Here is a 15330-nt window from a genome sequence, read left to right on the forward strand (position 1 = left end):
AACCAGTTGATAACAACCCTTAAACAGCTTATAACCAGTTAATAACAACCTTCAAACAACACATAACCAGTTGATAACAACCCTTAAACAGCTTATAACCAGTTGATAACCAACAGTTAAACAGTTAATCACTGCGATAAAATAACTTTGTTTTTGTCACTTTTACAGTGGATTGCATCAACTCTGTTACATACAGAAGGGAAACTTCACCAAAGTGAAACATAAATCTGTGGATCTGTGTTTGATTACTCTGCCTGGCTTTCTCAAGGACCAGGATGTGACACAAAAATCTGAATTATGGAACTGAAAGTGAAAGTAGTCAAACTGAGTTTTAATAAACCAAAACACAGTTTCAAAGCAAATTAATTCAGATACAAAACTTTAAATTCGGTTTCAATTTAGTAAAATTCATTTTCGAACCAATGCATTCAATTTCAAATTATGCACATTCAAATTCAATTCCTACTGGCACAAGATTGAACCTTAATTATCGTGTAACTGATCAGATTTAGTAACTAAAGAGGGAGCAAAAGAAATCAGCTGAGGGTCATGATCAGGAGCAAAATCTCAGCTGTCATCAGAAAATCAGTGAAAACCATTGAGACAGAAACAAATATCTGTAGCATCGTTCATTAGTGTAGTTGTGTTTTCAGCTCCTGACAGCCGGCTGCAGCTGGAAAACAGAATGGTCTCGGTGAGTGGCAGCAGGACAGGATGGAAGAGACAAAACTTAAAGACTTTGTCTCACCATCTGTTCTGTCCGCACCGCTGGGTTTTCATCGACGCCTCGTTTTTAGGCTCTTTTTTTTAAATTTTACTTATTTTTTGTTTGTTATAGTCAGACAAGTGAAACCTAGAAGCAGGATTCCTCAATGGAGGAGCCAGCAGCGCCCCCTGCTGGTTTTTATTTTTTATTTTTTACGTTTCCCATCAGCTGATGCTACAGTGGCACCAGTGTGTTCCTGCTGTCATGCACTGACATGTGCACTCACATGTGCACTCACATGTGCACAAACACTCCAACAGAATCAACAAATCCACACTTTTGCTGCTCAGTGAAGGAAACTCTTCACTCTTCAAACCCTTATTTTTTTCCCAGGTTTATTCAGCACTTCGCTGCAATCTATCCTGACCTGTTTCCTGCTGCCTGCCTATTAAAATTCCTCTTAATTATAGAACACTCTGTTTAATTAACTTGATGGATGCACCAAGTGTGATCCCACAGGGAAGGAGGGAGAGGAGCTGTGGAAGAAAATGAGAATCTGACTTCTCTGGGATGTGGGTGCAGATGTAGGGTTCAATACAAACTCATATTTACTCCCTGTAGCAGTTTACATTTATACACACTGCTCTGCTTTAATTAAAATTGTTTTTTTTAATAATTATTTTTTTATATGCTTGGTTACATTTTTCCCACATTTACAATGGAAAATGATAATAGTTACATTGTGGTGTGTATTATTTCATGTCTGCGCTCACAGAGACACAAATCAGACGAAGAAGAAACACTCAGAGATCCTCAGGGATCCTCCCATCCCCGGGCCGGGTGCAGACGACCAGAGCAGGCTGCCGCAGAGCAGGCTGCCGCGCCCTGTACACGTTGAAGAGGTAGATAAATGTAAATTTAGGGCTTAGATTCAAAGAAGCTCCCAGCAGCTAAATGAGCAGAACATCCCATGTGTTGATGTTGCTGTGAAGGTAAACACATGTAGATACCCCAAACCTGTGCTCAGGGTTTTACTTTTGCATCAGAGTTCTTCCTCCAGTCAGGCTGCAGATCCTCCTATTTCCTCCTATTATAAAAAAGTAGGCAGAGACAGTGGATAGATTTGAATGAAATCTTTAAAAATTAATCATTGGATGAACAACTAATGAACTTTTTAAATCAACTTGATTCAAGATGGCCTCAATAGCTTATTGACTTCATCAGTTGTTGTAGAAGGCTAGATAAAAATAGCAGTAGGCTAGCTAAATGTTGCAAAAGGTTAGCTAACAGTAGCAGTAGGCTAAATGTTGAAAAAGGCTAGCTGAATGTTACAGAAGGCTAGCTGAATGTTGCAGAAGGCTAGCTGAGTGTTACAGAAGGCTAGCTGAGTGTTACAGAAGGCTAGCTGAGTGTTACAGAAGGCTAGCTGAGTGTTACAGAAGGCTAGCTAAATGCTGCAGGAGGCTAGCTAAATGCTGAGGAGGCTAGCTAAATGCTGCAGGAGGCTAGCTAAATGCTGCAGAAGGCTAGCTGAGTGTTACAGAAGGCTAGCTGAGTGTTACAGAAGGCTAGCTGAGTGTTACAGAAGGCTAGCTAAATGCTGCAGGAGGCTAGCTAAATGCTGCAGAAGGCTAGCTGAGTGTTACAGAAGGCTAGCTGAGTGTTACAGAAGGCTAGCTGAGTGTTACAGAAGGCTAGCTAAATGCTGCAGGAGGCTAGCTAAATGCTGCAAGAGGCTAGCTAAATGCTGAGGAGACTAGCTAAATGCTGCAGAAGGCTAGCTGAATGTTGCAGAAGGCTAGCTGAATGTTGCAGGAGGCTAGCTGAGTGTTACAGAAGGCTAGCTGAATGTTACAGAAGGCTAGCTGAATGCTGCAGAAGGCTAGCTGAATGTTACAGAAGGCTAGCTGAATGTTGCAGAAGGCTAGCTGAATGCTGCAGAAGGCTAGCTGAATGCTGCAGAAGGCTAGCTGAATGCTGCAGAAGGCTAGCTGAATGCTGCAGAAGGCTAGCTGAATGTTACAGAAGGCTAGCTGAATGTTGCAGAAGGCTAGCTGAATGTTGCAGAAGGCTAGCTGAATGTTACAGAAGGCTAACTAAGCAGCAACATCTTTGTGTTAAAGTTTTTACTGTTTAAACATATTGTTTGTGACATCACACTGAGGATGAAGTCAAAATAACCTCAGCACTTTTTCTGATTCCTGTGTTTTCAGCTACAATTTGATCCCTGATCCTCCTGATATCATGAGTGGTTCAACATGACTTGATTTGTCTTCTAATGTTTTTATTTCTGTTCCTTCAGGTTTTCAACATCGCTCCAATGTTGGGTGTCCTGCAGCCTGGAGAGAGTGCCATCGTTACATTCTCCTTCTTCAGTCCTGAGAACGTCAGCAGAGAGGCGGTTGCTGACTGTCACGTAGAAGACGGACCGACGTATGAAGTCAAACTCAGAGGACAAACATCAGAGATCAGCTACAGGCTCGAACCTGCACACCTGAACTTTGGCCTGCAGGTACGTTCATCTCAAGAAACAGTTCTACATTTTCTGCTGCTTATTACTGTTCTGCAATAGTTTGCTTTTCTTATTTGTTGTTGATTTGCAGAGCCATGTCCCAATACTGACAGAACAGATTTTATAAATATTACACCTAAACTGTGACTTTACCCTTTAACATAAAAAGTAAACGCTGAAAGAAAAGAAAACAATTGATATAAATGAATCATTTATCATAGTTTAATATGGTAAAAAAAGGTGAGAAAAGCACCTTTTTAATGTCACTGCCTTCTTCTCACACTCTGGTCTTTAAGTATTCAAGCCATCAGGACCACTTATCATTTATATTCAGAACAGCAACACATCGATTTCTGATTTAGGAGAAAAAGCAACTCAGCAGAACTTTCCTCCAACCTTCTTTCCTTCCTCGCCGTTTCAGTCGTTTGTTTTAGTTGTTTTATTTTGTAGCTCACATGCTTGTTTGCACGATTCACCTGCTTCAAAACATTTTTTGTGACTTTTCTTGTTTGAAAAGGACCTTTTTATTTCCTGCTGAAGAGCTAAATGTAACAGAGCCAGCAGCGTTTATTCCTCTGCCTCTTTTCTCTTTCAGCTTTTTTACAATGTTGGAGAGGTTGAAATGATTGTGAGGAATACTGGAAAGGTAGGTTTTGATTTCAGCGTCACGTACCCTGAAGGTGAAGAACAGAAGGATGAGGGTGAACAAGGTGCAAGACGTCATATGAAGGTCAGACCCGGGAGGCCAGTGGTGTGTCCAGCTGCGGTGAGTTAATCAAGCAGCCGGTTCCTGACTGAACGTTTAACATCTTCTTCATTATATTTGTGTGTTTTTGGTACCAGGGTTCCATCGAGGCTGGCCATGAGAAACACCTGCGTGTGTTGTACCTGCCAGGTGTCCCTCAGGTGTTTGAGAAGCTGCTCTGGCTGCAGGTCGCCTCTCAAACACCTGAGCAGATCACTCTGAGCGGGGAGGGAGTGTTCCCCAGAATCACTCTGAATCTGCCACAAACCCCGAGTACGCACACACATCACACACAACTTCATAGTGATAATGATGCTGGGCTAGTCTTCTTCAGATAGTTAATTTTAGAAGTTTTCCTGTCTGTGAACCTCCTGCCCTGCCTCCCTAACAGTCTGTGGGTTTCCTGCAGCAGAGGAGCGCGACAGTGAGGAGGTGCAGGAGGCCGAGCGGGGCAGAGAAAACTCTGCTGCTCCCCACTCACAGTGGTTTAAACTGAGCAAGTATGCACACACACACACACACACACACACACACACACACACACACACACACACACATTGGATTAACAGATGAAGTAAAAACTGCTGAAATTCAAAGAATCCATGTTAATGAGAGATTCCTGTCTGGTTTGTTCAGTTTGTGCTCTGGTTGATTTAAAGTGTAGAAATGTGATTTAATATACAGTATATTAACAAATAATAAAATAATAAACTAATAAAGATGTCTAATAATCAAATAATGAAGATGTTTTATAATAAAATAATGAAGATGTTTTATAATAAAATAATAAAGATGTTTAATAATTAAATAATAAAGATGTTTAATAAGGTGGTGAAATGTTTTCCTCCCACCAGCTGTGAGCTCTCAGATTACCTCCTGGACTTTGGGATTGTAATTCCTGAAGGATCTGTGAGTCAAACTGTAACGATGACCAATAACAGTTTGATACCAGCGTCCTTCAGGACCAACTGTAAACACCTTACAGGAACAGGTAACATGACACCTGCACCTGCCGTCTTCACTGCTCTTCTCTCAACAGAACAGAACCGAACCTTGTGTGTTTTTAAAGGGTTTTCAGCTGAGTTTCAGCAGCCGAGGACCCTGCTCTGCAGCCAAACCCAGACCTTCACCGTTAAGTTTGATCCTAAAGAAGGCCTGGCTCCGGGGAGGAGGAGCGCTCTCCTGCTGATCCAGGTGCTCACAGATCTTTAAAGCTGTTTCAAACTCACCTCGGCTCCAGCAGCTTGATTCAGACCAGCTGTTTGTTCGGTCTCAAAGGTTTCAGGTGGACCTCAGGTGAAGGTGCGGCTGTGCGCCGACGTCATCGTGCCGACCATCACGGTCTCCACAGAGAGACTGCAGTTTGACACGGTGCAGTGCTGCATGTGTCAGGTACTCTGCTTCACTTTACCTGTCCTGTAGGCATGATGGCTTTAAGTTTTATAAAAAATACAATTCATTTAAGGAATTTCATTTTCTGCAAAAACACAGACTGTTTAGTGCTAAAAGCAGAAGGCTAGCTAAATGTAGCAAAAGACTTGGTAAAACATAAAATTAGCAGAATGGCAGCTAAAAGTAGCAAAAGCTAACTAATTAGCTAAATAATTTATAGAATATAATATTTTACAGATTATTTATAAGGCTCATAAAAACACATTACCTTTAAACATCCAATTTTAATAGTTATTTTATTAAAAGAAAATGAAGACTTTTGTAAAACCTTTTTTTAACAAGTTTGAAGCAGTTGAGTTATTTACTACAGAAAATAAGACGGAGACTGATGTTAAAACTGTCAGATCAATGTGTTTGTTTAAGAGAAAAGGTTATTTGTTGAAGAAATATGATACAGTTTAGTGTGTACTGATACAAATTGTTTGAGAAGGACTTATTTTTTATATATTAATATTGTTAGAATTTATTTTGGTGAAAGTTTTTTTCTTCTTTCTGCTTCCTTTCATTACTTAATTTGTGTTTTATTTTATGTAGATTTCTCTTTTTTTAGTAAACAAACACAAATCAATCAATCAATAAATATGTTTGTTTGTAGATCCAGACCGTCCAGCTGATGAACAACGGGCTTGTTGAGAGTCAGTGGCGTCTGGCAGAGGAGGGGAAACCTGTCAAGGTACAACCGTTTTATTTGTATGAATCTTATTCCATTCAAAAACTGTCAGAAAATTCTCCACATGATAAAAAAACGATGTCACTTTTACATTTTTGGTCATATTTTAGGTGGAGGGTAATAAATTCCCCCTTTGGTCCAGGGGTCAAAGGATTAAAGGGTTAAAGGAGTGGGGGTCTCCGGTGTTTAAGGCTCTTCCCTGCAGAGGAGTGCTGAACCCTGGTGACCGAGTTAATGTCCACATCAAGTTCAGTCCTGCAGAGGAGGTGCTCTGTTTTTATCCTGTTTGTACCCAATATCAGAGATTTTACATCCTACTGTGTCCCAGATTCATCCATCCATCATCCATCATCCATCCATCCAACTATCCAACCATCATTCATCATCCATCCATCATCCATCCATCATTCATCATCCATCCATCCATCCATCCATCCATCCATCCATCCAACTATCCAACCATCATTCATCATCCATCCATCATTCATCATCCATCCATCCATCCATCCATCATCCATCATCCATCCATTCATCATCCATCCACCCATCCATTCATCATCCATCCATTCATCATCCATCCATTCATCATCCATCCATCCATCCATCCATCCATCCATCCATTCATCATCCATCCATCATCCATCCATCCATCCATTCATCATCCATTTATCGTCCATCCATCCATCCATCCATCCATCCATTCATCATCCATCCATCATCCATCCATCCATCCATTCATCATCCATTTATCGTCCATCCATCCATCCATCCATCCATCCATTCATCATCCATCCATCATCCATCCATCCATCCATCATCCATTCATCATCCATCATATATCCATCCATCCATCCATCATCCATCCATCCATTCATCATCCATCCATCATCCATCCATCCATCCATCATCCATCCATCCATCCATCCATCCAGTGATGTTAATGGGGACCATCAGACTGAAACACTCTACATGTCTTCCAGCGTTCTTACAGCAGGCGGCTGAAGCTTCGTGTGCTCCACAACACTCAGCCACTGTTCATCACAGCTCAGGGTCAGGGGGCGGAGCCACAACTTGAGTTCTGCCCGTCAGACCTGAAGCTGGGACCTTGTGTTCCTCTCAACATGGAGGCAGAGGTTGAGGTCCTGGTCAAAAACCACAGCTTGTTCCCCGTCGAGTTTTACTGCCTGGAGTTTGACCAAGAACACCTCAGAGAGGAGGAGGTTCGTCTTTTTTTTTTTTAGTTAGGAGAGATGATGCTGATAAACACAAAAAGACACAAATCTGAGATTCAGTTCAGTTAGATCTGTCTATGGGACATTTTGTTGTTTGGACACAACCTCAGGTCTTGCGTCTGATGCCTGGATATGATGAGAAGAACACGCTGCTGCTTCCTCCGAGGGTCCCTGGACAGGGTCTTCCTTCAGAGCTGCTGGACCACTACAAGGACCTGTGCTCCCAGCTGAAAGGCAACGGTAGCTTTGTTAAAAACAGCTTCACAGATGTGTTTGGATCTCTGAAAACATCTGTTTTGTTTGTCTTCACCAGAGCTGAGTGCTGAAGGAGCTAATGATAAAAGTCAGAACGACTCGAGGAAAACGGAGGATCGTAATGTCCGAACAGAGACCAACAACTTCAACGTGACGCCCGATGATTTCTGTAAGGAGAAAATAAGTATTTTTCCTTGAAATAATTCTCATCACCTGCTTTTTTTAAACAAAGACTGGTTGGAGATGGCCCTTAGGTACCTCACTAAACTGTAGCTGCTGATAAAACCTAAAAGTTTCAGTCAGCCTTCATGTTCAGATCTGAACGGTCGTCCAAACTCAAGCATTTTGTTGTGGACTTGGAGTCTCTAGGAGGCAGAAAAGTTGAGTTTAGTCTTCCCGATTCTGCAAAGATATCTTTATATCCTGTTTGGGTCAGATTCTTTAACCTGTTAAGTTTTCTCTGTTTTCTATGAGGTTTTCTGAACGATTACATCACAGCGTTTGTGACGGAACTTCTAAATAAAGTCAGTCTCTGGACGGCCACAAAACGAGTTGATCTGAGACACAGCTCAGGAAATGGGCGGGGCTTGTGGAATTACAATAAGGAGGAAGTCAGATTTTCACTTTCTATAGACCCCAACTGAAGGATTTAAAATCATGATGTCTCCTTTAATGGTCTTCAGGTTCATTTCATCAAATCGTTCTTTCTGCAATTAAAAAATCTGATTTGTTTTTTCCAGCACAAAAGCCACTGCACAGCGTTTTGGTTAACAAACATGGAAACAAAGTCTTAGTAAAATAATATACACAAGCAAGCTTTGGTTTAATTCATTTGTTTAATTCTTGGTTTGACTCAGGACCTTATAGGTTCTGACAGTATATATAAAAACTGTCTGTCTGTGAAGTTTTCCGAGGGTTATTCAGAAACGGTCAGAGACCAGGACAACAGCTGAGCCCTGTAATCCTGGCCCTCACCCGCCACATGGGCCTGGACCTGCCCCCTGACACACTGTCAACACAGAACCACAGAGGCATTTATATCATCGTCCACGGAGCCCCTCAGAGCGGTAACCTGTCACTCATCCCTGTGATGAGCAGAGGACACCATCAAGATTAAAAAGTGATGAGCATTTATAAAAATATCAACTTTGTTTTGCAGATAAAAGCGGCACAGCTGCTGCTCTGGCAGCTCACTACGGAGCAGCGCTTCTGAGCGTCGATGCCGTGGTCACAGACCTCATCCAGAATGGTTCCTCAGCTGTTAGCCTTTCAGCAAGGCAGCTCTATAACACTGCAGCTGAAGCATACGCTCAGGGTAAGGATAACTAGAGAAACTGCACTTCCTGCAAAAATGCTAGTGTGAAAGCTTCATGCTGAAAACTTCAGCTGAAAATATTTGATAGGAAAAGTGTTAAACTTTATAATAACACTTTGAAAAAAATGAAAGAAGCAAAAATTCCTAACTTTGCAAAAAAAAGTGAAATGGAGCATTAATGTAGTTGAAAACAGCTAAAATCTAAGAGCTAAAATAGCTGAATATAGCTTAAAACATCTGTAAGAAGCATAAAAAACACTAGGTAGCAGAAAGTAGAAAAAAGCAGAAGAATAGCAGAAAGAAGCAGATCTATAGCTAAAGTAACATAAAATAGCTCAAATTAGCATCAAATAGGCTAAAGTTAGCAGCCACAAGTTGAAATTAGCACCCAGATAGAGAAAGTGTTGTAAAATTTTGTAAAACTAGCAGAAAAAATGCATATAAGTACAAAAATGTGATCTTTTAAAATGGCTAAAACAGCTGAAATTTTCAGTAAAACAGCTAAAAAGTAGCTGGAAATGATTTAAATAGCATAAGAAAGCATAAGAAACAAGGTTTGCTGAACTTAGCTGAAAAAAGTTGTAATAGCTACAAACAAATGTGTATTTAGCTTAGAAAAGCTAACTTTAGCTAATAGCAACTAAACATTAGCTAAACTTGCAGCAAATACTGAATATAGCAGAAAGCATCTGTAAGAAGCATGAATAGCTCAAAATAGCAGAAATAAGGCCCAAAAAAGCAGAAAGAAGCAGAATTTTAGCTGAAATAGCAGACAAAAGCTAAAATTGGCAGAAAAGTAGCTAAAATTAGCACAAAAATGTGAAAAGAGCCAAACCAGGACAAAATGTGTAAGTTGCTGTAAAGATTTAGAAACATTTTAAAGGGTTTTAAGGTTGTTGAAAACAGCTTCATTCATTTTCAATGGCAAAAAAGTGGTTAAAAAAGTGAAATAGCTAAAAAAGTATAAAAATCTGAAATACCAAATGTCATAGCAGCCCTCACATGAATGAGCTGAACGTTTTGATATATGAATGGTTGAAATGGCACAAAAACTGTGGAATGAGTTAGATGCTGAAAAACGAACGCTGCACATTAAAACAAATAAATCTTTATATGACATGAATGTTGCTTCTGTCAGGCCAAACTGCAGACACAACACCATCAGAACCTGCTGCAGAGACACAGAACTGCAGAAGAGACGTCTCCAGAACCTTCCAGGAGACAGAAGAAGTCTCTGACTCCTCTGAGGTGCTCCTCCTCACATTCTTCTCTGTTTGCTTTCGGCACAGTTCAGATTCTTTTTCAACATTTAACAGAAAAACCTTTCTTTTAGTTACAACAACTGGACGTTTCCACACTCAGCAGCCTCCTGCCTGAACAGATGCTAGTTGAAATCCTGGTGGAGAGACTTCAGGTACATTAAACAAAACTTTTCACCAGGAGCACTTCAGAAAAGTAAAAGGGTCAGACTACCAGAATTTACTCCCTCAGACTCCGTCGTAGAAAAGACCAACGAAAAAAAGTTTTATTAATTTTTTTGATTTAATTAATAAAAAAATTCTAACATAACACAAACAAAATGTCATTAAAATGAAAATGAAAAGGAGCAGAAAGAAGAAAAAAAATATTATGTCTGCCCCCATTTAACAAGAAAATGTATGTATTACATACACCACTACATACATATACATAAATAGTATTCATCAGCAAAAAGAAAAGAAAAATAAATAAAAAAGATTTGCAATTATTCAAAGAGCAGCTTATATGAATGATTATTATATGTTTTCATATTTTGTCAACAGGTCAGATTTTACCAATCTTCCAAATAACTTCATAGAACCAGCATTTTTATAATCGCTAACAAGTTGTTCCACAGCTTTATTCCTTGAACTGAGGTACCTCTCTCAAATTAATTCGAATTTTAGGTTTCACATTTCAAATTCTTTAAGATTATTAGTACTTTCCCTCTTGATGAATTTAGATTGAATATTCAAAAGTAATGTGTTTTTATGAGCCTTAAACACAAACAGCAAAATCCTAAAATCAACTCATAAAATTTTAATAAATTCAGTTGATGAAACAATATATTCGATGGGTGATTATAATGTTTTCCGGCTTTAATTCTTATGGCCCTTTTTTGCAAAATAAAAATAGAATTTGCATGTTTTATATGCTATTCCCCAGACTTTAACACAATAATTCAAATGTGGAACAATTATTGCGTTACATAGTACAAACAGTGCTTTATCATTAAATAAATCCTTTACCTTTTATAGTACTGCGACGGATTTTGCTATTTCAGTTCTTAAATAATTTGTGTGAGAGTTCCAAGTCACGTTTTCATGAATAATAACACCCAAGAACTTCACCTGCCTGACTCTACAAATGTCAACACCATCAACTTTAAATGAAACATCAACCGTTCTTTTGTTAAATATCATATAATTTGTTTTGTCTAAATTTGGTGATAATTTATTAAGCTTAAACCAATTTTGTATTTTTGCAAATTCTGTTTGCATCATTTCCAACGTTTGTTCCAAATTTTTACCCAAACAAAAAAAATAAAGTGTCATCTGCAAACAAAACACATCTAAACAACTTCGACACATTTACCAGACCATTTACGTATAAATGTCCTGATGCATCTCAGTAATCCAGGTAAAAAATCAAAAAGAAAAAAATTGTATAGGTCTTCTGGACGGGTTCTTCTCTAATGAAACGTTTCGTCTCTCCTCCAAGAGACTTCTTCAGTCTGAGAGTTTCAGGCAAAATTCAGGCTTTTAAGCACTGCCTCCATGTGACTGATACTCACATCACATGGCTATCGTTGACACCTAATTAACACCTATTGTTAACAGGGGGTGGAGTGATACTGGCAATAGCCACGCTGTAGGAGGGGACAACTGAAAACGGAGGCCCCCACCTCTGTTTAATGATGGACGGTCTTTCTTCACAAAAATGGCTTTTTTTTGTGAAGCCATCTTTTTTACGTATAAAAGAAACAACTTTGGTCCAAGTACAGAGCCCTGTGCTTTAAAAAGTCACATAAAGAAGGTTTTATATTCATATTTAACTTGTTTTTTCTCATGTTGTCCTTGTGTTAACAGTTAACTGACTGTCACCCTGGAGTAGTTATTGATGGCCTGAAGTCACTGTACACTCACTCTCCATCAAGCACACTCCAGATCATTCTGAAGGCTCTTAATAACCGAAAACACATCTACGTAGTTAATTTATGTGACACCTACGAGGCCCTGAAGGCTCGGGAAAACCAGCAGAGAGCAGCTGAAGGTAAAATCTGCAGCAGCTCCTGCCTCGTCACATTAACTCATCACACGGTGGGGTTAGATGGTGTATGTGTCGTTGTGTCCTGCAGAAGCCCTGCAGAAAGAGAGAGCTCTCAGGGAGGAGAGCTGGCTGTGGGAAATGGACCAGGACACATTTGACTCTCTGCCAGAAGACGAGAGAGAGCGTGTCACCCAGAAACACTCGATGGTGCTTCGACAGCGGAGGTACAGACACAACGCACATCCAACATCCTGAGAAAATTACGTGTTCATTTACCTTATTAAGTGTTTGTACCAGATAGAAAATACACCATTATATGAATGTTTGAATGTGAAAAGACTTCTTACAAACACACAGCGCTCTGACTGAAGGCAGGTTTATTAGCTCAGAGCTTGTCTCTGCATTCAACCTCGATTCAGGAAACCAGGACACTTTTATAACCTCCTTCAGGACCTGACTCCGCCCATTATCATTGCATCATCAAAAAGGGCCACACTACGACTGGAGTCAGGTCCTCAAACAATTTTCCTGTTCTAATGTTAAAACAACGGATCAGTTAAGTGTTATAAGTGTGTTCAGGCATGCAGCTAATCTAACAGTACCCCCCTGCCCTGGGTAACTATATTTATAGCCACTCAGACCAGTCTGTACACAAAATCACCAGTTTAATCACACAAATAATCACACAATGGTTTATAAAACTATATCATGTTTCACCTAAGAAAGAACTATAAAATGTGTAGTGGTTTTTACAAGTCAGTAGTAAACAAACCCAATAAATTTCTTCAATACCATAAACCTTATCTCAGGGCTATTCAACTAAAATGCCCCAGGGGCCACAGTTACTGCAGGTCAACAGCTCAGGGGCCGAACATCCAGCAATTAAAGTCATTATGTAAATAAACCAAGTATTACAAAGATCTGTTACATTTTAAAAATGGTTTATTTTGCTGCATTTAATTATGAGTACAACATAAACAATACCAAAAACAAAAAGAACACATTAGGCCTCTTATTTAACACAAACTATTTTGACATCTCTGACTTGCCAAAATTTTAAACAAATTTTATTTTCACTTTTATAGTTTTATCTTCAACTGTTTGTAGTTTAAACTGTCTTCAGTGTTCATAGAAATGTTTTTACCAGCTTGTAGCAAAGATTCTGATGTTTCTGTAGATACCACACATGTCTCTAGCTGCGTTTCCATTGACCATGAAAATTCGCAAATTAGAATTTCGAAAATAAATTTGCTCAACGGAAACACGTCAATTTCGAGAAAAAAAATTACGTTTTTCGACAAAATGTTTTTGCGCTAGGACGATGTAATTTTTCGGCCGTATCGAAATTGGTGTGTTTCGCAAAACTGCAATGGAAACACTTTTTTTGCATCACGGAAGTCACGTGATCAAGAACTGGCTGTTTCTACTGGCGAAAAAAAAACGTCGATGAAGAAGATAACAGGAAGTAGTAGTAGTAAAATCAACGAAGTTGTAAAAGAAAATAGTAAAATCACCGACTACAATTTCCCAAAAACACAGCATACGTAGCCGCTCCCAAGTATAAGAGGCTTGTCACTCTAAAGCCTGGATAAGACGCCGACGTCTCCTCTGATGAGGACCGCTAGTGTCGTGGTAGCAACATGCTATGTGTTTACATCCATCGCCGCCATGTTTGTAATGAATTATCGTGAGAACAAATGTATTCACGTGTGACTTTAATAGCATTTCTTACTTATGAGAAACACTGCAGTGGTGAAACTGTGTTTTTCTACATTAACAGAATATCAATAGAGTTTTCGCACATTTGCAATGTAAACACAGCTTATGTTTAACTAAAAAAATTATAGTAATTAAAGTAGAAAACAGGGGGTTTGGACTTAAGAGATGAATGAACCAATTGGCGGGCCGAACTTTGGTCACTTAGGCCAGATATGGCCCGCGGGCCACCAGTTGAATAGCCCTGCTTTATTTAATCTGATTCTTTGTTTTTATCAGGTTCAACAAACCTTAGCTTCCACCCAACAATTATAGACCAGTTTCTAAACGGACTTTTCTTTTTCAAGTTTTAGAATCAACTCTTTTGGAAATAATTCATCTAGGTTTTAAATCACCAGTCAGGACTTTTATGTACTTTTTATTCTTCTTTTATGTGTGAATTCAGGAAGTTCTTTCAGACCTCACTGCTACCCTTCATAGACCCGTTTAAAGAAAGGTTTATTTTTTGACACCGCTGTGTTTAAGGGAGCTCGAACAGATGTCAAACGAAGAGAAGAGGCTGAGAGAGGATGAACTGAGGAAAAATAATACAAAAGCAGGAAAGAAAGATGCTGATGATGTTTCCAAGAAGAAAATCCTGATGAACGGGAAGCAGGTCTCTCCACTTTTTAACAAAACTACATGAATAAACCTAAAAATGCAAACTGACCCTTCAGTCTTTCTGCAGTCAGCTATGCCAAACGTCCTGAGGAAGTCTTCGTTGAGCGACTCTAAACAGTCCCTTGTGGACACAAAAGAAGAACAAAATGTGACCAAAGCTGCAGGTAAATGTAAACAAACAGTTCAGTTGTTCAGTTCACACAGAGGATTATAACGTTGTGTTTTCTTATTTTAGAGTCGTCTCAATCACCTCACAAAACGGAGAGGAAAAAGGTCAAACTCTGCTGACAGGTTTCTTTACAACATGAAACATTTAGCTGCAGTGCTCATCTTAATGTTCCCGTCTTCACCCAGGACGAGCTGCAGCGGCACTTTGCTGAATATGAGCAGATCCAGGCTGCAGTGGAGCACATCCTGCAGCACTGGGACCGAACCCAGGGCCTTTTACTGGTTCCTGTTAGTGGTGAAGAAGTCCAGCCAGGACCGGATGATGCCACGACAAAGAGACAGGTAAAAATGATCAAACTTCTTCAGTCTGAGGAGTTTCAGCTAAACTCGGTCTTATGAGGCGCAGTAGAGGGTCGAAATTAAGATGAGTTCAGGCAACCTGCTGTACAAATGTTTGATGTGTGGGAAAAACTGGAGTACCCGGAGAAAACCCACACAAGCACGAGGAGAACACACAAACTCCACACAAAGACACCAGGTCTGCACAAGGGATCGAACCCAGGACCTTTTTGCTGTGAGACAACAGTGCTAACCACTGAGCCATCTTGCTG

At 39.8% G+C, this 15330-nt stretch overlaps 1 protein-coding gene across 1 annotated transcript in view; it reads left to right on the top strand.

Annotated features, from left to right (window-relative positions):
• Positions 1–15330, top strand: part of hydin (HYDIN axonemal central pair apparatus protein) — a gene marked incomplete in the record, with an annotated part of 70329 nt that overhangs the window by 47258 nt on the left and 7741 nt on the right. The window contains 23 exon segments of the mRNA XM_014012136.1: positions 1482–1601; positions 3009–3218; positions 3814–3984; positions 4062–4236; positions 4355–4463; positions 4818–4954; positions 5033–5157; positions 5242–5355; positions 6011–6088; positions 6196–6351; positions 7066–7305; positions 7428–7557; positions 7631–7741; positions 8478–8639; positions 8732–8887; positions 10026–10135; positions 10221–10301; positions 11995–12178; positions 12264–12399; positions 14417–14546; positions 14619–14715; positions 14787–14824; positions 14906–15061. Of these exon segments, the coding sequence (XP_013867590.1) occupies positions 1482–1601; positions 3009–3218; positions 3814–3984; positions 4062–4236; positions 4355–4463; positions 4818–4954; positions 5033–5157; positions 5242–5355; positions 6011–6088; positions 6196–6351; positions 7066–7305; positions 7428–7557; positions 7631–7741; positions 8478–8639; positions 8732–8887; positions 10026–10135; positions 10221–10301; positions 11995–12178; positions 12264–12399; positions 14417–14546; positions 14619–14715; positions 14787–14824; positions 14906–15061 (3126 nt within the window).

Source organism: Austrofundulus limnaeus, unplaced genomic scaffold (genome assembly GCF_001266775.1).
Source record: "Austrofundulus limnaeus strain Quisiro unplaced genomic scaffold, Austrofundulus_limnaeus-1.0 Scaffold89, whole genome shotgun sequence".
NCBI lineage: Eukaryota > Metazoa > Chordata > Actinopteri > Cyprinodontiformes > Rivulidae > Austrofundulus > Austrofundulus limnaeus.